The 21,843-nt window shown below is 34.9% G+C and overlaps 1 protein-coding gene across 1 annotated transcript; it reads right to left on the bottom strand.

Moving 5' to 3' along the window:
- Positions 1-2,573: 2,573 nt before the first annotated feature.
- LOC122300475 (squamosa promoter-binding-like protein 7) lies at positions 2,574-13,695 on the bottom strand. The gene is made up of 10 exons (XM_043111161.1): positions 12,882-13,695; positions 12,242-12,414; positions 11,880-12,106; positions 11,704-11,778; positions 11,490-11,597; positions 9,973-10,090; positions 9,675-9,810; positions 5,412-5,574; positions 3,848-4,420; positions 2,574-3,273 (listed from the first exon to the last, which is right to left on the bottom strand). The coding sequence occupies exons 1-10, from the start codon at positions 13,394-13,396 to the stop codon at positions 2,977-2,979; spliced, it is 2,385 nt and encodes a 794-aa protein (XP_042967095.1). The 5' UTR covers positions 13,397-13,695; the 3' UTR covers positions 2,574-2,976.
- Positions 13,696-21,843: the final 8,148 nt, after the last annotated feature.

Below are 21,843 nucleotides of genomic sequence, written 5' to 3'. Positions count from 1 at the left end.
TTTTTGCTGGTTGGGGGCAGTTCCAGCGGCAGGTGAAATAAAACAAAACCAAAAACAAAGTCAATAAAAAGACAAAGACAAAGTAGTATGTCCAAATCCCGTAACTTCTCATCCTAAGTCAACATGGCTACTTTATCCTAAGCCATTATCAGTTTATCACATTGGTAAGTTACGAAAAAGTTTGTATTTTCTTAATCTTGAGAGATAGACAGTGAGAGAGCAGAGAGAGGGAAGCTTTCATAAGAGCGCAGAGATGGAAGCTTTCATAAGAGCGCAGAGATGGAAGCTTTCATGAGAGCGCAGAGAGAGAGGGAGGCTTCGATCTCCCAGCGTGAGCCATGAGGGTTTGGGTTTGGGTCTTCTCTTTCGGACTGAGAGATAGTGAAAGTGAGAGAGAATAGAGAGCAGAGATAGAGGGAGAAGAGAGAAAGGGAGGCTCGAGAGACAAAGAGAGTGAGAAAGCTTATTCTCTGTTTACGCAGTTTCAATTTCACTCATATTCTCCTTACATGTCAAGCTGTCATTGGTCTCCGATATATAAGGTTTATAGGAGACACCGGTTTTAAGTTATTCTCAAATATTTTAGATAACATTAAATGATCAATAAATATTGTAGGATGTATTTTATGTGTATATTATCTTATTTGAAGCCCTAAATTTAGGGAGTCTTTTTTCGAGAAGCTCCATAGGTTCCGATGAATCAAATCATGGCACAATCATCTTATGAAAAAGGAAAAAAGATAAATTTTTGTCATCTTTAATCACACTTGTTGATACCGTATATTTTAAATGACTATTTATTTATAAATCACTTAAAATATGTCACATCAATATATATAATTTGGAATAACAAAATCATGAATGAAGACTAGTGAGAAATTTTATTCTTTATGCTAAATATTATTATCCTCAATCACACTTGCTATGCAACATATCTTAAATGACTGTTATTTAAGTGGTTGATAAATGAATCATTTAAAATGCATTATATTAGATTTAAAATTAAGAGTAGCATATTTCTAAAACTATAATGATAGAAACTCACAACTTCCATTAATTGTCCAATCAAAATGGTTTCTAAATTAATTGTGCACATATAAGATCAAAACAATGCTCAAAGAGTCAAAACTCAGAAACTGCAATTGACAATGAGAGTTGGCTTACTAGTCTAAGATAGAGAGAAACTGCAATCAAGAGTTGGTTTACTAGCACTTTGCATGGTTTTGCTCGCCCAACACCCATGAACTTTTCCTCGCGTTAGCTCATCCGAAGAGGCTACCACTATAGAAACACAATAGGGCAGAGTAGGGTGTAAATCGGTCTGGTCCGGGGGGAATGGATCGAAATTATTAATATGTATAATTATTAATAATGTTACATATGTTATATATGGTTAATGAATATCAAATAATTTTATTATACATAGATTATTCGTGTTTGCTTGCAACTTAAGTATTTTTAAAAAAAAATTATCTAATTATTTTAATTAAGTGTAAATAATAAAGTATGTATGAATGTATGAATTATTAACTATTTATATAATAACATAAATTATCACATGATTTATGATTTATTATTAATTGATAGCATATATTATTTTATATTTTATATGGTCAATGATAATAAATTAAATGAAAATTACATCATTAACTTATAAATATATTAAATTATTAAAAATATTTTAAAAATATAAATAGAACTTCGGTTTAGTGCAGTCCAAAATTTATAAATCTCGGGACCGGACTGAATTTTTTCGATCCACAATTTGTAGGACTGAGACTAACTGATTAGGAGTTTAGTCCGATTGGTTTTTCTAGTCTAGACCGAACTCCTTACACCCATAGGTAGGAGATGTGTGTGACTACTGCTTGGCGAAAGCTAACCCTGATCGCATGCACATTGTGAACCTTTGGCCACTTGATGCGAATGTTTGTCTCAATCGCATGCAGTGATGCACGTTGCTAACACCATGTTTGCAGCAGGCGAGAGATGTGTTTAACCATTGCTTAGCAAAGGCTAACCCCATCATATACACATTGATAACACCCGGTTCGAAGCGAACGGAAAATGTGCTCTACCCCACCATCTGCCAATACTTCTACTAATTCACTTGTTGAGGAAAGGGATGACGACTCAAACCTTTCAAACAAGCCCCGGGGAGCAGGCTTGGCTCCCGTTAAAAAATGAAACATCTAAAACCGCATTCATATCCTCCCCATCTTGGTCAAGGATCTCCAATTGTACAACACGCATCAGTCGCCCAATATTACAAGAATAAGAATCGATGATTTTAGCTATTTGATGCCATTTTATTTACTTTAATCCTTTAATCGCCCTCCATCTACCAAATCTACTTTCTGTTCGTATCAGTATAATAACAAAAATAGAATTTCCAACCGGGCATACACGCCTTGCACATTAAGCCCTTACTAGTGAACTTGAAATGAGCTTATATTTTGGATATTTGATCTGAATTGAATCCAACTACATAAAATTATCAAAATGGCCGTAGTCAAGTTAAATTGTATGAGAAATCTTTAGCTCTCCAATTGTTATCTGTACAACTCAGCCACTAGTAGTCTAAGAATTTATTGGGAGCAACTTCGAACATTACAAATACATTAGAATATTGAACTGATACCCAGAACTATTCAAAATTGCAGCAAAAATATCTAAACAGTTTTCAGAACTCGTAAATACATTTTACATTATTCCCAAACTTACTTGACTTTCAATGGGGATGGATGGTTGACCTTACTGGCCCCACCCTCAATCAACCCTTGCACATGAAAGCATTTAACCGAAGCTGCAGAGGCAATTAGCACTCTGATATCAAGCTTCCCATGCAATAAGCACAGTCAGAATCCAAATGTTTTAATAGCTTTTCTGAATCTGGTGTTAGTATACAATGGATACTTACAGATGAACAACAGCATTTTTTCGGCTGAGAGACCTCATCTAACTTTCATCATTTGTCTAGATTCTGTTGAACAAACACCTGCGGATGGATACTGCAAATTCTCCAGCCTTGTGAGGATGAAGGAGAATCGCACATATCCCTAAACAAACAGCGCCAAAAGAAATTACAAAAATACCAGGGCGAGAGCTGAAGATTGCCCCAGAACCAATGCGACCACACGACTTTCTTGGCCATCCCTTGACATGGTTAACTTTCATGACTACCTCTCTATTCAACAGGGGAACATTTCTACTTCTACTAGAAGTCGAGCATGTCTGTACTCCCAACCTTGCATTTGCTACCAACTCTGTATCCTGAAAGAGAAGATCCTAATCAATCACTTGGAACAAAAAAATAAATGCCAGTTGGAGAAGAAAATACAAATATGACGGATGATCTCTCAAGTTTTCAGACATCATAATTTGATAACTAGAAAGTACGTCTAAAAACAACCTAGAAAGTTCTCAATACATATCACCGTAGCTTACTAGATGGAAAACACAGTTTGTAAATCTCTAAAAAAAATAAGAAACTTCTAAAATATTTTCCAAGCAGAAAGTTAAGTAGCTAGAACATATTCATTGAAATGATATATGGCGACAGCATAACGGTTAATTTAAAAATCAAAGGTGATGTGCATTTTGCCCATTTCCTATATTATTTAAGCTATAAATTTACCCACTAGATAAATATTGTTTTTCGTGATCTTCATTATAAACAAGTAAAATTATGAACAATATCCAAAAAAAAGTAAAAATACGAACAAAAGATAAATATTTACATACATATTCACATATATATTAGGCAATAAGATTAGTTCCTAAATCTTGAATGTGCAAGCCAGAGTCACAATCAGCAAAAGCTCAAGCACAAGAAAGAAGTCCTCACCTGGCTGTTGACTGAGACAAAGAGCTCATTATCTTTGGAGCAGCTTTGAGAAACATAATCCCCTTCTGGCACATATTCTGATTGCAGCACTAAACTTCCACTTTTCTTATATTTTCTGTGAAGATTATCTCTCGCATTGACTATGTATTTTTCTAGTAAACCCAAATCAGCATCACAGTTGCCATTAACCATGCTGTCAAATTTCATATTACTTAGAACAATCTTCAGTTTCTCCAACAGTTTCTCTAAAATTGTGGTGGAATCGTTACATATCAGAAAGCTCAAAAGATTATTAAGTCTTTGAATCCGCGTAGCAGTGATAGAATGTTGAAAATTTTCCGATGCAGGTTGCTGAAGTAACCACGCTATATCTAAAAGAAACTCATCAAATGTTGACTGTCTCAATGCAAAAACTTCACACGCGTCAGATGGAGGACCGATAGCTGCAAAGTCTGATCCTTTCAGGAAAAGAGAAGCATCAGCCTTCTGCTTTAACATCTCCACTTCATTGCAAATTTCTTTGTCTCCAATGAGTATTGGAATGAAGTTTGATAAGCCAGATTCATTCTCGACCTACAAAATAGATTTATCGTTAGGTTAAAAAAGTACAGAGTTACCAGTTAAAACAACATTTCCATCACGGTAATGTTCATGTAGCTAAAACAATTCCTCTGTAACAAAATAAATCCACCATTTTCTGTAACTGATTACTGCATCCATCTGCAGAATCTGGTGTTTAACAATCATGGACCATGCTACCAAAACATCCTGGAAGTGAGCACAGAATACGCTCACACCAAGTCACAAGACTTCATGAGCATCACATCCAAATTAACTATAGATACAGAAGTAAATCCCACATGGCATATATGGAAAGTAGAGCCATGCAAATGGAAATGAATTGCCGGTAAATTCAATGCATACATTATGAATTTCGGACAGTTCACCGGGCCATTTTTAGTTTACACAATATACAACAACAATCGCCCACATATGTCCCAGGAAAACCAATACATGTTTAAAATATCTCATGAACATTTGAAAAATAAAGGGAGGGAAAGTTCATGAGTTTTTGTCTCCTTTTCAGCTTTCTAGAGTGTAATTAGGTGTTTCATTTTGTATATTTCCTGTGTACATGGGCTTCGCCTAGTTTCACTCGTTTCAATAAAGTTTCTTACTTTAAAAATAAAAACATTTGAAAAATAAAAAAGCAAATATCTCCTTTTTTTCATAAGTAATAAGAGAATTTTATTGCCAAGTAAATAGGCATAGCCCAAAAACAAATATCTCCTTAATACATCCAAGATATAACATACAAAATAAGTATACAGACAGGATCCTAGATACAATTGTTATGTTCCATAACAATAGGTTCATTGATAAGAAGTTTTGTGACAGTAACTTTTGTTACAAACACTTCAGAGAAACCAACCTTCCTCTGACCAAATCTTAATGAAACATGAAACATGCCTTTGTGGATGTCAGTATGTATTAAGACACAACCATGGTAAAATGAGATGAAGAATAAAACTCAGGATAACATAAAAATATCCAAAACACCTACCTCCACAAAGGCAGGACCAAAGAGATCTTTTTCAGTCTGTGGAATATATATCTTGTACAACTGATGGTTGCAGCTAGAAGCAGTATCACCATCGGTCTGACCATGCAGAGATGAAACACAATAATCAAGCACAAGATACTTTCCTGCAAAAGATACAAGAAACCTGGCACCAAAACCTTCGTAAGCCTTATGTTATCAAATTTCACTGCTCAATTACATAAATATCTTTTACAATACATAAAAAGTGAGTTGAAATGTTAACCGAGAATATCTAAAACAAACACTGACAAGATATATACATGATAATGGCTTGTTAAAACTGAATGGTACCTGATAAGGATAGGAGGAGACAACAAAAAGATTCCAAAAACATCGCTTATTATGTTCTTCCAATTTTGACAAAGCTGCAGATGTGTCAGCTCAGGTTGTTGGTAGGAAGCTCATCAGGCTCATGAATATAGTAAAATAATAATTTTGACTAGCCCAATTCAGGTTTAAAGGGAACTGTAGCTGTGATGAATATGACCATGTTTAGGATTTTGATAATTTTTTTAATAATTTCATTTCATTAAAAGCACGGAGGGGCACAACCCTAGCACAAATGATGTATACAAGAAATAATCCATTTAATTATTAAAAGGAGAAAGGTTGATAATTGTTTTTACTCATAGGAACACGTTCAACAAGCAGAAGTTCAATTAGAATAAAAATTTGGTTCAAGATACAAGGCCTGACAGGCTACGCGCACATGCAATTGAAAGGCTTGTTCTTCACTACTGCAAAGCAGCTTTGCTCAGTCAATGCAACAACATTTTAGGGCATAGAGAATTTTCTATATACTATTCAAGAGATATGGAGCAACTGGTCACTGATGTAACTTGTGTACAAGGTCCATGTGGCCATTTGAAAGTGGCCAAACAAGTGGTTGAAAATTTTCCTGCATGTGATCGGTATAAGGTGGTGCATGTTCATTACTGGTTTATTGGAAATCTTCCACTTATCATGGGTCTTCCTACACTAATATTGGGAGCATTGTTCAAGAAAACTGTGTCTGAAACTGATATATCTTTTTTTTTTGATAAATGCATCTGAAACTGATATATCTGATGATTGGAGTCAATCACCAAGGCCATCACTACAAGATGCAGAAAGGGTTGACGTACAAGATAAAAATTATAAGAAGTGGGCAGCAAAACTCTTCAGTTACTGTCTATCCCTTGCTATTAATGCAACCTGAAACCAATTGCTTCAATAGTTATAAACAAAAAGTAATTGGGATCCAGTTGCTAGGGTTATAGAGTTTGATTGCTTTACAGAGCATCCACCATTGCATTCCAAGATGCAGGAAGAAAAGATAATCAATCATCTAAAACCACCCCACCCCACCTGACCTAGTATCTGCTTCAATAGATAAAGCATATGTTAATCATAGGTGATCATGCACGATTGCTTAGAATCAATGAATTATACCCTCCACGCCACTTCCATAAATATATTATAATGAGAATGATGCTCCCTTTGTCCCACAGTGAGTGGTTCACTTCCATTGTATCCCTTTCCCTTGGAAAGGTATATGGCGTAGTAAGGCGCCTCTCAAAGCAGCATTTTTTGTGTGGACCGCCTCCTTGGGTAAGATCCTCACAACAAATAATTTGAGGAAAAGGAGGGTGACCATCACAAACTGGTGTTGCATGTGTAGGAAGGGGGGTGAATCTGTGGACCATCCTCTACTACACTATGAGGTAGCTCGAGGGTTATGATACGAGGTATTTAATAGACTAGACTTGGATTGGGTTATGCTTGAGACAGTAGTGGCGGTCCTAGCTAGTTGTAGAGATCTAAGAGGCAATCAACAAATCAAGGCTATATGAAAGATTATCCCTATTTGCATCATGTGGTGTGTGTGGCAGGAGCGCAATGAACGGAAGTTCAAGGACAAAGCGAGATCAATGGAGAAACTGAAAGTTTTCCTTTTTAGAACTCTTTGTAGTTGGGCCATTGCCGTTAATTTTAATGGCCAAGATTTTCATGATTTTCTTGTATTTATTGCTCCTACATAGTTAGGACATTCTTTGTACTAAACATGGCTTTGCCTATTCTTTTAATTAATATACTATGTTTACTTATAAATAAAAAACTTATAAAATTTTTTTTTGAAAAAAAGGTGCCCTAAAAGTTGCTTTCTTCGGTTACTGCTTCTCTTGGAAAAATCCTCCCCATAGATAACTAAAGGAAGGATTATTTTTGTTGATTGGTGTTGTATGTGTATGAGAAGTGATGTATCTGTGGTTGGCTCAAGTGGTTAAAGCCTTGGGCTTGAGGGTATGCTCCCTCCAGGTCTAAGGTTTAAATCCCCTTAGGTGCAAACAATCTCTAGGGGCCATCGAATTGGGGGATTTTCTCCTTGAATTACCCAATGTGCACTTACGAGAAACTTCTTGCTGATGGTCTGTGCACCCCGAGATTAGTCAGAATGTTATTCCTGGACACCCGATGCCAATAATAATAAAAATGAGAGAGAGAGAGAGAGAGAGAGAGAGAGAGAGAGAGAGAGAGAGAGAGAGAGAGAGAGAGAGAGAAGTGATGAATTTGTGGACCATTTATCGCTTCATTGTGAGGTAGCCAAGGCCATGTGGGATGACACTTCATCAAGAATGGACTTGCATGGGTAATGCCTGGGAGGGTGGTGGATCTCCTTTCCAGCAGGAGTAGCCTTCAGGGTGATTCCCAAATCATAGTTGTATGGAAGACGGTTCCCTTATTTCTAATGTCGTGCATTTGGAGGGAGCAAAATGGTCGGAGTTTTTAAAATAGGGAATGCTCTTTGGAAGAACTCAGAAGGTTCTTTTACAGCACTTTATTTTTATGGGCCTTTGTTATAGATTTCAATGGAGCTAGTTTTCATGATTTTCTTATTTCTATCTCTAGCACCTAATGCTTAATTAGGTGTTTCCTCTTGCACACTTTATTTTTGTGGGCATTTGTTATAGATATTTTTTTTATAGGTAAAAAGAGATTTTATTGATCCACGTAAATAGGCATTTGTTATTGATTTCAATGGAGCTAGTTTTCATTATTTTCTTATTTCTATCTCTAGCACCTAATGCTTAATTAGGTGTTTCCTCTTGCACACTTTATTTTTGTGGGCATTTGTTATAGATTTTTTTTTTTTAATAGGTAAAAAGAGATTTTATTGATCCACGTAAATAGGCATTTGTTATAGATTTCAATGGAGCTAGTTTTCATGATTTTCTTATTTCTATTTCTAGCACCTAATGCTTAATTGGGTGCTTCCTCTTGTATGTTGTTCTGTGTACTTGGACCATGCCTATCTATTCGGTTCGATAAAATTTTATATTACCAATAAAAAAATTATTCATGTCCCATACTATATGTTTATTCCAAAAACCAAAGCAATATCTTCACACAATACCCTTTATTATAGAAGAAAGCACGTGCCTCCAATTTGTGTATTGATTACTTTAAGAAGACTAAGATGTTTTCTTTTCCTTTAAGTTTGTGCGTATGGTAGTTGAGCCACTCATTATGGTATAGAGAGGGTGGATCAAAGCAGCCTACACCCCAGTACCCAAAAGAAAGATTTTTCTATATTAATTACTTATTAACATAGCAATAACCACTAAGGGTGGTGGCTCAATAGTCCTTGGGTTACCCTTAAGTGGTTTGGTACATACAAGGTCTAGGAATCCAAATATGGATTCATCTTAGGCCCCGTTTGGTTACACAGTTCAGATGAGATGAGATGAGATGTTTTGAATAGTAATGAATAAAATATTATTATAATATAATTTTTTAATATTAATTTTGTTTTGGGATTTGAAAAGGTTGAATTGTTTATTATATTTTGTATGGAGATTTGAAAAAGTTATAATGATGAGTTAAGATGAGATGAGATGAAATAGTTTAGGTTTTGTTAAACAAACTAACTACCTGTATTAGCCAAGGATTCATTGAATTCCCTAGCAGGACTAAAATCTAAGCTATGGCTCAAACCCAACCCCCACTTAAGGAAGTGTCTACGATTTTCTGCAGTCCAAGCCCTCTTGTCCAGTTCCCAGCAGGTAAGGTTTCTATCATGGACCCATGGTCACGCCCAAGTAGGGAAGCCACCTCTAGTTGCTCCCTCCTACCCCCTTTTGCTCATTAAAAACAACCGAGCAAACAAAATAAACACAACAATGAAACCAAGGGGAAAGTTATATTTATGATCAAATATCAAGCTCAATGTTGTCAATGGCATACCGAAGTTTAGATTGTAGCAAATTACTTCCACAAGCGACGAACTCCAGGGGTTTTCCAGCCTCAAAACATATAGGATGAACATAGTGAAGCCTTGGGGCTCGCACTTCCACCTTGACTTTCATAACAGAAGTTCCCCCTATGCTCATTCAATTGTTCAACTCGTGTCAAAAGGGCTTGGGTTGAATGCATTAATTGGGCTGATTATGAACTTCACTTGATGAACTATTTACGCTAAAAAAGAAATCAGTTTTCAAATTTCATAAGCATTATGTATCAACCTGTATGGTCACAGACTTACCTTTCATAACCCGGAAAATCTTGTCATTGATAAAAACAAGTATATTGCCTCTTCCAGATAGCATCCTTCCAGGAGAGATGACAAAGTCATGGAGATATGATAGAGGATCTTCAGATAACTGTTTGATGCATTCAAGAAACATTAAGTCTAGTCTTGCAAATTTCACTGATATTATAAATTAATGTAAATAGAACAAATTGAACAGACAAGTAGAAACAATTTGTGACAGCTTGACAACTGATTATACTTAAAATAGGTTGAGAACAGCACCTTTGTTTGATCACACAAAATCTTACACCATACACAAATGGGATTCTATAATTTCTTCATCCATTTAGCATGAGACTTTAGCTATGTTTGGATAGTTCAACTTTCAATCCAAACACATTTTAAAACACAAAATTAATTTTCATCTCCAAAAAATAATCCCCTAATCATAAGCATCGGTTTCCATGATAAAAAATCAAAACCAAAACCCAAATCACTTTCACAAAATCTAAATTGAGTTCTTTTCAATTATATTTTCAACAGGTTCCACCATTTTCACAAACATTAAAAAACCATCTTAAAAAATTACCTCAAAAAATGAACTAAAAAAAATCCTATACAAGCATACTCAATTTTCACATGTGAAATACTTATCAAAAGAAAACTCACATGTGAAATGATAACAAGAAATATATCCAGCATTGATTTTCTTTTTTAATAAGAATCTAGTGTTGAAGTATTAGTTACATGGGTACATTCTCATGCATGGGTGTTGCTCTTGTACATGTCCCATGTAGTTGGCTATGCCTATTTTAATAAAATTCTTATTTAGTGATAAAAAAAAGACGGGACATTCATCTCTTCCCATCAGCTTAAACTTTTAGTAAAATTGATTATTTAACATGGGGGGAACAGCCCTAAGTTTGAACCCCGGCTTTCTTTTTAAACTAAAGGTAATGTAAAATAGACCTTGACTTTTAAACTGAATCAGGATTGTAATGAGGAGCCCAAATCCAATAGTACATAAGTCAACGATTTACTTAGATTGGCTGATAAGCAGATCAAGATTTGACCAGCCAAAAGACTTTTTTTTTATAAGTTAAATATTTTCCTTGTTTAGAAGTGGACATTAAGATCTGAATAAATTCGAAAACATTTCGCACCGGTTGAGCAGCCAAAAGATTGGCATGTTAAAGGCAAGATATTGAGAGGATAGAAAAAAATTTATGAGCCACAATGATATATATATATGTAAATATTCTTCTCTAATTCTGTTAAAACATATGAAGAAAGTCCAACTAAATATAAAGATATCATAGATGTGTCTTCTTGATTCTTAGGAGTACCTAACAAGACTATCTACGACAAATGCATGAGACCAAGTATACTTGTATTCTCCAGGGGCAACATGAACATGAAATGGTGCGTGTATATATATATATATGCAGATCTATAACAGAACTGTGCCAAATTAATGGCGCTAGCTCACCATAAGCATTCATAAAGAAAGCATCCAGTTAAACCTTTACCTTCATCCACATAAACATCGGCATCGCAATGAACACAGTTAATATTGTACATCCAGGGCGAATATAACCCTCCAACTCAACCGGCATACTGGATAACCACTGGAATATCTGCAGATACATATACATACATATTAACCAATTCTTTGTATCTATGACTGAAAAGTGATCTGATCCTTTTCAAAATATCAAACTGCAATAATAATGCTTTAAATACTTGGTGCCGCAGTCTTCTAGGGAATTCTGCTGGGTTCCAATCATAAAGCTTAAATGAGATCCGACCTGTCGGACACTACAATCATATATGGATCAGTACATCTCCTGGATAGCTCCTCCTGTGAACTAAGGGGAAAAAAGGCAATGTGGCTAACATAGCAGTCAGTGGGGACCCACCACAGATGAGTAATCAGTCTTATTGTCACAGTACAATGGAGATAGAGAACATTTGCTATTATCTTTTTCTCCATGCATCTGGGTTTCACCAGAAGCCACAAAAGATGCAACAGTATCACAATGCATGTTCTGGGAATTAAGATCTGAGCAGAGAGTGGTAACTCGGACGTCTTCAGACTCCAAGACTGCTTCCATTTCAGCCATTGGGCTGCTCGAGCATAAACCATCTAGACCATAGACAATATATGATACTAGTAAATTTTTTATCATGGTAGAATGTGCAACTTTTCTCCACAGTCACTTAAATATATACTCTGTCCATCACATAGATGGAAACTAGTTAAATTGATTAAAATTGGTACCTTTTTCTGCTTCACCATCACAAGGGACATGCTCAGCCTGCATGGCCCCTTTAGGCTCACTATACGCTGCAACTCTAGAATCACTTGGCTTTCTTCGCCGTCTAACATTGTGGCGTTCTAATTTTCTTCGACAACTACGTTTTCCTTCATCAAAATCTGATAAGATGTGAAACCTGCCAACCATTTTGCACGTGAGCATATGGTATAATTAGTAAACTCATTACTCAACGCTGATCAATCGGCAGCTTTTCACCCTGAATCATATATAATTTTTGTCAACTAAACAGTATTTTAGCAGCGGCAACTTGAATGTAATACTTATTTTTTTTAAAAAAAAAAAAACGTAAAAAACTGAACAATTGACTTAGGATTCAAGCTGCTCTGATCTCATGCAACACAACCGCACAAATTGTCTATATAGCCTCTTCCATAGATAAACCCAGACTATAATTATGCATCTAAGATAAATGACAAATTTATTAGTGTACCCTTTCAAAACATCGTTGAAATCGTATAAGAAAAACTCTAGCATCTAACTCGGCCGTGACCCAAAGTAAAACTAAAATCTTAAAAAGAAGAAGAACAATAAAGTATGACTTCTAGAATCCGAAACCTCAGAAACCATGTGGATGGAGCTTACTTGCCACACTGCTGGCAATATCTCTTAGGCACTCCATCAAGCACAACCGTGGTCGCATGCGCGCACCGCAGACAAACCCTATGCCTGCGGTGATACCCTTTAAGCTCGCTGATATCAGTCTCGCACCCGGGAACCTGGCAGCGCGCGGCAGCCCTAGGCCTGCGGGTAGACGTCCGAACACTCCGGGCCCGCTTCTTCCCATGGACGTCCTCCTCCATCTCCATCTCCATCTTTTCATCCAACTCGGGGCAGGCGCAGGGGATCCGACCCGCCAAGAAATTGGAACAGATGAGTCTGGGATCACGCTTCCGGATACGGTTAGAAGTGGGAGCGGCGGGATCCTCCTGCGGGATGGGGTGTGGATGAATATCATCGGGGTCAAGGGAGACGGAGAAGTGCTCGTCTACAGTGAAATCCAGGAGTTCACTGAAGTCCCAGAGATCGGAGGATGGGTCCTCCATTTCCTCGGAAACCCTAGGGTTTGGAGATGGCTGAGGTCGTGAAGGGCTTTCCATAAATCCAGTGAACGACCCTAACAGTCAAATTCCAAGAGCAGCAGCGGATGGAGTTGGAAACGAGAATGGGAGACTTGGCGGCGAAGAGACGACAACTCCGAGAGTCAGCCAGCTTGGTTGGACATGGTGGGGGAGTGTTGGGGAAGTTGTTTTTCCCAGTCCAGACGGTGATAATGAAATGAAATCATCCACCTTGCCAACAAGAACGACAGAGAGAGAGAGAGAGAGAGAATAATGGCGAGATGAAATACATGACTTTTTTGTTTCTTTTTGGACAAGGTGTAGTACTACTACAACTGTAGTACAGAGTGAAGAGTAGAGCCACGCGCGACAAAGGCTATTGCCAGGGCCATCCTCGTCTCGACTCGTTTGGTACCGTCTGGTCATTGCGGGGCGGCCGCGTGCGAGAATCGTGCGGAGGTGGTGGTATATCCTTGTCAACGGTACAGATGGTGTTGACATCCATGCCTCATGTCTCCAATAATACAGGATTTTCACCGCTCCCAAGTCCTGGCTCTTAACTTAAATTTTTATTATTAAAAATATATATATATTATATATTTCTTTGTGAGCGAGAGATCCTAAAGGGTTTAATTGGTCTACCACTAGTGTGTCCTACGACGAATGTGACTTAATACGACAAAATCTAAATAGGATTAACGTCACTTCTTTCTCTTTACAAGACATGTTTTGGCTCATAACTATTGACAAATTGATGATATTTGCAATGTTCCTCAAGATAGATATTAACGTTAGTGCAATGTCTCCCTCCACACTCAATATGGCAACAATAATTCTGATAAAAAAAATTAAAATACAAGTCAAAAAGGACAAAATCTTTCAGCTTATTTATATTTGGAAAAATGCTAGGCATGCATTTTAATTTTTTTAATTTTTTTTTACTTAATAATTAAGAAAGTAATTATTAGTAAAATTGTATTTTTTTTTTAATAATTAAGGATGTTAAAAAAATCTTTATAAAAGAATGATAAAAAAACAATCCTTATATTTGTATTAGCGGTATGCCCGGCTATAGGTGATGGGCGGACCGCTACCATCTTTCTCTATTTTTATTTTTTATTTTTTTGTTATCCTTATAAACAACTTTAGCTTTTGAAGTTGTTATCATGTTTTGTGGTTCATAAAGTTTTCATCATGAGTATATTTTTTACATATTCAAAAAAATAATATAAAAAATAAAAAAGAGAGTGAAAAAAAAAAGAGAGATAATAAACAAATTTTACATTAATGGATAGTATAAACCACACATTTTAGAGAGGCTATTAATGAACAGTACCAAGTAAAAGGCCAAAATGATGTATCCTTCTCAAACCAAAACGAACATTTGGAAAATAAATAAGATTTGGTTTGGTAGTAGAGAATTTTGAGTTTTAAGATAAAATATTAACATATTATATCTTAATATTATTATTATTTTAAGATTTAAAAATTTTAAAAAAAATTAAATTATTTATTATATTTTATATAAGAATTTAAAAAAATTATAATAATGAGATGAGAATTTTAAAATTAAGATAAAAATTCTTATGTACCAAACCAAACCTAAATATAGCTGTGAAACCTTTGCAAAGAAAACGACAGCTTGGAGGGACGAAAAGGGTCAAAATTTACGCCTCTTATTCCTTGTCATGTTAGTTTTAAAAACTAAAACTAAAAATATACATGTTTTTATATGAATTGGTATAAAATATTGATATTTTATTTATTTTTTAATATCTTTATATCACAATAGATAATATATATTTACACATCAACTTATTTATAAATATATATGATTTGATTTTTTGTAATTTTTGTTGGTAATGGGTAAATTACATGACCAAGTTGTATCCACATGGATAGAAAAAGTTATTTGTTAACTCTCCACCACTATCACAACTCTAAATATGTTATTTAACTTCATCATATTTAGGGAAATTAATTCTAGGCGTGAAAACTCTTTAAATAAGAGTACGTACATTAATTGTGGATGTATGAAAAAATCTAAAAAAAAGATAAGAACTCTCGTCTCTCTTCATTTTTCTAGAGGAACCATCTAAATTACTTGATCTTGAAACGTGAAATTTTCTAAGAGACTCTATAGCAACCTCCTAAGCAATGTAAAAGTGCAAACAATAAATTGATGTAGGTCGTAAGATGAGCAAAGATCCAACCTTATAGGAATTTCTCTCATTGAAGTAATTCGATTTAACCTTATTTAACATTGGTATCAAAGCCCATGCTACTTGTTTTCACGCATATGAATATGATTACATGTTGTTTGATGCTTTGAAATGAGTGTAAAAGCATGTAATTGATGATATGCTATGATTGTTTGTGTTTCAGATTTTTCATTAAAGACTAAGGTATGACATGTTTAAGGGTGAATTATTTACATGAAAACATTCCTTATAATGTCATAAACATGTCTATTAAATTTGGTGAAGTTTCGCTACATATAGAAGAATAAATCTGAAACCCTAGTTTTGAAGTTCTTGTTGAGACCGTGATGTTGAGCCTAGTTTTAACTAACCAAATCTTATTTTATAGAAATAAATATTATATGGTTCAAAAGCTGGATTCATTAGCTTTAAGTTGATATACCATATGCTCAATTTGGACTTCATATGAGTAAGTTATGATCGATTAAATATGGGTGTTTGAAATTCGAAAAAACCAGAATTTTGACTTGAGGAATAGGATGATGAATAATGTTTGTTTTTTCAATATCACTCTCAATAAGAGAGAGTGTAGTCCAACCATCCACTTGGTTTTTTTTTTTTTTAATCACTTTACCAACACACATACAGATTAAAATAACTTAACTTTGGGTTTAGAAGTCTAGAAACACCGTGAGAGGCAAAGGTGATGTGCACTCTCCACCACGACAAGTGACGCAGAGCCAAAATAGCCTCCAGAGCAAACACAAAACCCACATGCATAACCGGTGCGTGGGGGTGAGTGCGGCGTATTTCAATGCCAGTTTTTACACTTTTGGCACATGTAATCATGTGTTGGTGTCTAAAATTGATTCATATTTTTTTTAGTTGAAACAGATAGTCGAAAAATATTTTTTAAATCTAAAAAAAAAAATGTTTTGGGGCCTTTGTCATACTTCCTTAAGTCCAATTTTTCTGTGTTATGTGATAATTATATAGATTAGTTGTAGATGCATCTATTGATTCATTATAAAATGTATGTCAATATTATATTTATCCCTAGATTTGATGACCTATTATTCTCATTAGTAGAGAATGTGTGTTCTCTATCCATTAAACCATCATACATACTATTATGATTGAATGTTTGAGTTCATTAGTTTTTTTTAATAAAATGGATAGAGTTGACATTAGTAATTTGTTGAGCTCATTTGTAATGTATGTATTTATTTTTTATGTGAATGGATAAGGCGTACCTTATAAATATATCGATGATGTGGCATTCCTATTTATTTATTATTCTCCTAAAAAAATTGTAATATGATTTTCTTTGAAAATGCAACATTGAGAATGTAATTTTATTATTAAAGCCATATAAATAGATGTGTTTCACGTCTGTCAATATACTTTAAGGTCACATTAATATGATGCACCAAATTACCAATGAAGTTTTGGGTAAAGCTTATGCACAATGTGTTTAGTACAACGATTATGAATTTTCATATTTGATAAATTGAGTATATCTGCATGAGTTTTTTTTTTTTTTTAACTCTTCTATAATTTTTATTCAAGATTAATTAGATATGGTATTTTGACTTATGGACAATGTTAGTGAACCTGCTCCTTCTTCCCGTTTTGAAGTCCCGCTTGGCATGGACATGCCACTCAACTTTTTTTTTCTTTTTATTTTTTTCATCCCAATACGTACCGGTCTTCCATTCCTACAAAATACTCATTTCATCTTTCCTCCAAAATCACCCGCTGACAGAGACCCACAAGTAATCCCCTCTCCAAATAGAAACCCCCAATAGAGAGATCATGTCCTCCAAGCCATCGACAAACCCCCCCTCGACAGAGTGACCCCTCCATCGTCCTCCAAACCACTGATAGACCCCCCGACAAAGACCAAAGCTGCCTCCCTTGCATCGAAACATCCCAACCCCCGACACCCTTCCCTCCATTGTCCTCCAAACCCCCGACAAGCCCCCTTCTAACGTCCTCCAACTTTGTGGCTGAACCGATAGCCAACTTTGTGCACAGGTGGCAACGTCTTCTAAGTTCTGGTGTTTGAAAAAAGTAAGCACATAGAATGTAATTTTTTTTTTTTGTTGGATTAACTGGATTGTAAATCTACTTGTAATTAGCCAAGACACACATACATGGAATTTACTTTCTATAGTTTGCTAAGAAAAAATGTTCATCACTCAAACCAACCTTTATGGAACTAAATTTAACTTTGAAATTGGATACCATTGTAGGAAGATCAGAATGCAGGAGAAACTAATAAGATGATTTTCAACTTAATTGGCTAGCTAGCTTCAGAAGAAAGCCTTATGCTTGTTAAATATTTAAAAAGAACTGATGAACTAGATCAAATTCAAACAAATCTTTTAAATTAGGAGTAAACATAGCTTCTTCTACTATTGAAGTTATATCGGTTTAAAAACTTTATATTAAAGCTTATATAAGAGCTTTAGCCATCTTAAAACTTTAAATATTATTAAAATTATTTTAGTTTAAAAACTTTAACCAATTTAAAATAAAATTATCTTTGAATCAACTCTGACCAGTAAATGAATTTTAGTTTTACCTTATCATTTTCTTAATATGGAAGGCATTGTAGAAAGAATGATGAATTTCAAATAGATCATTAAATAATTGTGTGATGCAAGGGCCTCGTAGCTGCATCCTTTTTGTAGGCCTACAGTCCCAAATGACTTGCAAATTTAACAAACTTTTCAAACTATTATCGTTTTTTTTTTCTTTTGTTTTTCGCTTATTCTTTCATATACAATGCATCTCCCATGTTCTCAAACAAGTTTGGAGTGTTTTCGTAGACAATTCAAATGTTACAATGGATGCTGACATAGAATATTCAGATGATGAGTGTGATGAGATAGGGATTGATAAGGAGATTGGAGGTAATGAAACTATTGAAGAACCTACAGTTGTAATGAAATTTTCATCTGTAGAAGAAATGCATGCTTACTATATGAAGTATGGTAAGAAAAAGGGGTTTGGGGTATCTAAAAGGAATTCTAGACAGGATGACAATGAGAATATAATATGGTTTTGCTTAACATGCACATGCTAAGGCACATCAAAGAGTAGGGATGCTAATGTTATGAAACCAAGATAAACAGTGAAGATGGGTGTATGGTTAGGATTAATGTTGTATTCAATAATGAAGGTGGATATACCGTATCTAAAGTGATATTGGATCACATACACGGGAAAGACAAGATATTTCAGATGCTTCAAGAAGCTTTATGCTTGTGCTGTTAAGAGGTTTGAAATAAATGGTGAGGCAGGAATAAGGTTGTCAAAAAATTTCAAGTTTGTAGTTGTTAAGGCAGGGGTTATGAGAATGTACCATTTGGGGAGAAAGAATGTCGAAACTACATTAATAAAGTACGACGACTTTACCTCAGGGTTAGAGGCGGTGTAGCTCTATGTAATTATTTTGAATATATGCAAAAAAAAAATATAATATGAAGTTTTATTATAAGATAGCATTGATAATGAAATGCGGTTAGAGAATATTTTTTAGGCAGATGCCCGGAGTAGAGCTGCGTATGAATCATTCGGGGATGTGATTACATTTAATACAACATATCTAACTAATGCGTATAAAATGCATTTTGTACCGTTTGTGGGTGTGAACCACCATGGGCAATCAATCCTACTCGGGTGCAGATTGATATCTAGTGAGGATGCACATACATTTGAGTGGTTGTTTAAGTCATAGTTGTAGTGTATTAATGACCGACCGCCAAATGCAATCATCACAGACCAAGATAAGGCCATGAAAATTACAATTTCAATGGTGTTTCCAACTTCTAAACATCACTTCTACTTGTGGCATATAATGAAAAAGTTTTATGGGAAGTTTGGATCACATTGTCGATATGGAAAAATCAAGAATATTCTACATATGTGCGTTTATGACTATTTTCAGTGAGCATGAATGTGAGGAACATTGGTGCAATATGTTCGATACCTATGGTTTGCATGATAATGGATGGTTGGAATCACTGTATAATAATCGGCATTTTTGGTTGCCGGCCTATGTCAGAGGCACATTCTGAATATGATTGTCAACTGTACAGCAGAGTGAAGGAATGAATGCATTTTTTGAAGACTACGTTCACCCTAAAACAGCTCTGAAATAATTTATTGACCATTATGATTCGGCCCTTAGGAGGAAGGTTGAGAGTGAAGAAATTGCTAACTTCAATTCATTTAACATGGACATTCCTTACATCAGTTGCTATCGTCTTGAGAAGCAATTTCAAAAAGCATATACTCTTGTCAAATTCAAAGAAGTACAAGTATTTCACTACCTCATTGTGGGGATGTGAGGGTGGTCGATATACGTTCGTAATTGTGGATGAGGTTCAAGTTGGTAATGATTTCGTAAAACGTGTAACATTTACTGTTAATGTTGAACAAGATCCCCTTGATGTGAAATGCAGTTGTAAGTTATTTAAGTTTAGGGATATATTGTGTAGGCATGCTCTCCATATCTTAACTTAGATAGACCAATATACAGTACCAGAAAAATACATTTTGGATCAGTGAATGAAAGATGTTAAGCAAAAATACACATTCGTAAAAAGTAATTATGACACTAGTAGCATCGACGATACACGAAGATACGATAGGATTCAAAATAGCTTCTATGAGCTGTGTTTCAATGTTTCAAAGGTCAAGAGCAACTATGTTAAATTGATTAGTCAAATAGAACAGTTGAAGATACAATACCATAGTCTGGCTGATCATGATATTAGCGGAGTAGTTGATCCAAATACTTCCATGGCGGGCACGACAAGTAGAGTTCTTAGTCCATTAGTCATTCGAAGTAAGAGAAGACCATAGTCTAAGAGAAAAGTGCACCCCGTTGAGAAGAGTCTTAAGAAATTTAGTACGAAAAAGCAACTGCACCACAAAGAAGATGAGGTTCCTTTTTTTAATTGCAGTATACTAAATTTTAGAACATTATATTATCTTCATTCTAATGCACAACAGAGTTATCACACTCCAAATGAATGCATTGTGAGTGGCACACAAGATCAAGCTCCTTAAACCCAAGTAAATTTTTCCTCTTCAAATCGGCCATATTTTTTGCATTTTTTTAGGCATACTACTTAGGGTAAATGTTTTTGTTGTTTCTTATTTCATTTATTGCTAAATTATACGTTTAATGATATGATCAACAAAGTTAAGTTTGGACACATGCGCTAGATTTTTTTACAATTCTTTCGACTGCTACGGATTATTTTGGCACTAGACAAACTGTTTATAACTCACAAATAATGTAAAATTAAAATATTTTGGTAATATTCTTTTATAAGTTGTTTTGTTAATATTTTTAGTGAATTACATTGCTACTTTTAACATTTTTGGGATGCTCCCATAGGATAAAACTGATCAAGGATGTACTAAGAAGGCTCTTCATTAAGAATTTGTTGATTGATAGATGCCGTACTTTTAGAAGATAGCTAGTTAATTTTGGGAGAGACTACTTTTTTGGGAGCTAGTTTTGTAATAAAACTACAATTTTTTTGGAGGGACCACACCAAAACTTTTTTGGTGATTGGTAGACTCCATAATATGTGAAGAACCTGACCTAATTCTTTAGAAAAATATTCAATTGTATGCAACAAATGATATAGCAGGTGGTGCCGCATTTCTTTAGGTAAATTTATTCAATTATATTCAAATGAGATGGTCATTGATAGTGTATATTGTATAGAGAATCCTATAGCTATAACATGTGGTGCCGCATTTCTTTGGGTAAATGTTGGTGGTATCTTATAATCTTAATAAAACAAATTATGCATGCAGCTTGATGATTTGTAGCAAGTGACCGCCTTGTAGACAAGAGTACTTTACAATGGAGAGCTTGATTTGAATTTTAAAGCATAATCTGTGCAAAATGTTACATTTTAAGAGGTGTCATCATGTATAAACCTCAGTTCAGCTTCTTGCATTTTAAGAAAAGAAGAATAAAGATTAAGCAAAAGTTGGACACCATTGGATTACATAAAAAGTAATCTCACCAAAAAACATTACATAAAATTAACTTCATACATTATATGAAATTACACTACACGAAGTAACAAGATTACATAAAATTAATTTCATACATTACATTTTGTCTCAGAATTTTCCAAAAAAATGGCTAAACAAAGTACCAATGGCATTGAAATTACTAAAACTACAATGACCCTCTCAAACTTTCTCTTGCGCCTCTCAACTTCTATTTCTAGTTGATGTCAAGTTTTT

The sequence above is a fragment of the Carya illinoinensis genome, chromosome 2, assembly GCF_018687715.1.
Source record: "Carya illinoinensis cultivar Pawnee chromosome 2, C.illinoinensisPawnee_v1, whole genome shotgun sequence".
Classification (NCBI taxonomy): Eukaryota; Viridiplantae; Streptophyta; class Magnoliopsida; order Fagales; family Juglandaceae; genus Carya; species Carya illinoinensis.
The sequence above is the reverse complement of the archived record's forward strand: the minus strand, read 5'-3'. Positions and strand labels throughout refer to the sequence as shown.

Bases quoted from the DNA above. Each gene is read 5' to 3' on its own strand.
- LOC122300475 (XM_043111161.1), bottom strand. From the start codon at position 13,396: ATGGAAAGCCCTTCACGACCTCAGCCATCTCCAAACCCTAGGGTTTCC. The intron at 12,415-12,881 runs GTAAGCTCCATC...AATGGTTGGCAG, and splicing joins TATTGCCAGCAGTGTGGCAA to GTTTCACATCTTATCAGATT. The intron at 11,598-11,703 runs GTATTTAAAGCA...ATGTATCTGCAG, and splicing joins CTAGAAGACTGCGGCACCAA to ATATTCCAGTGGTTATCCAG.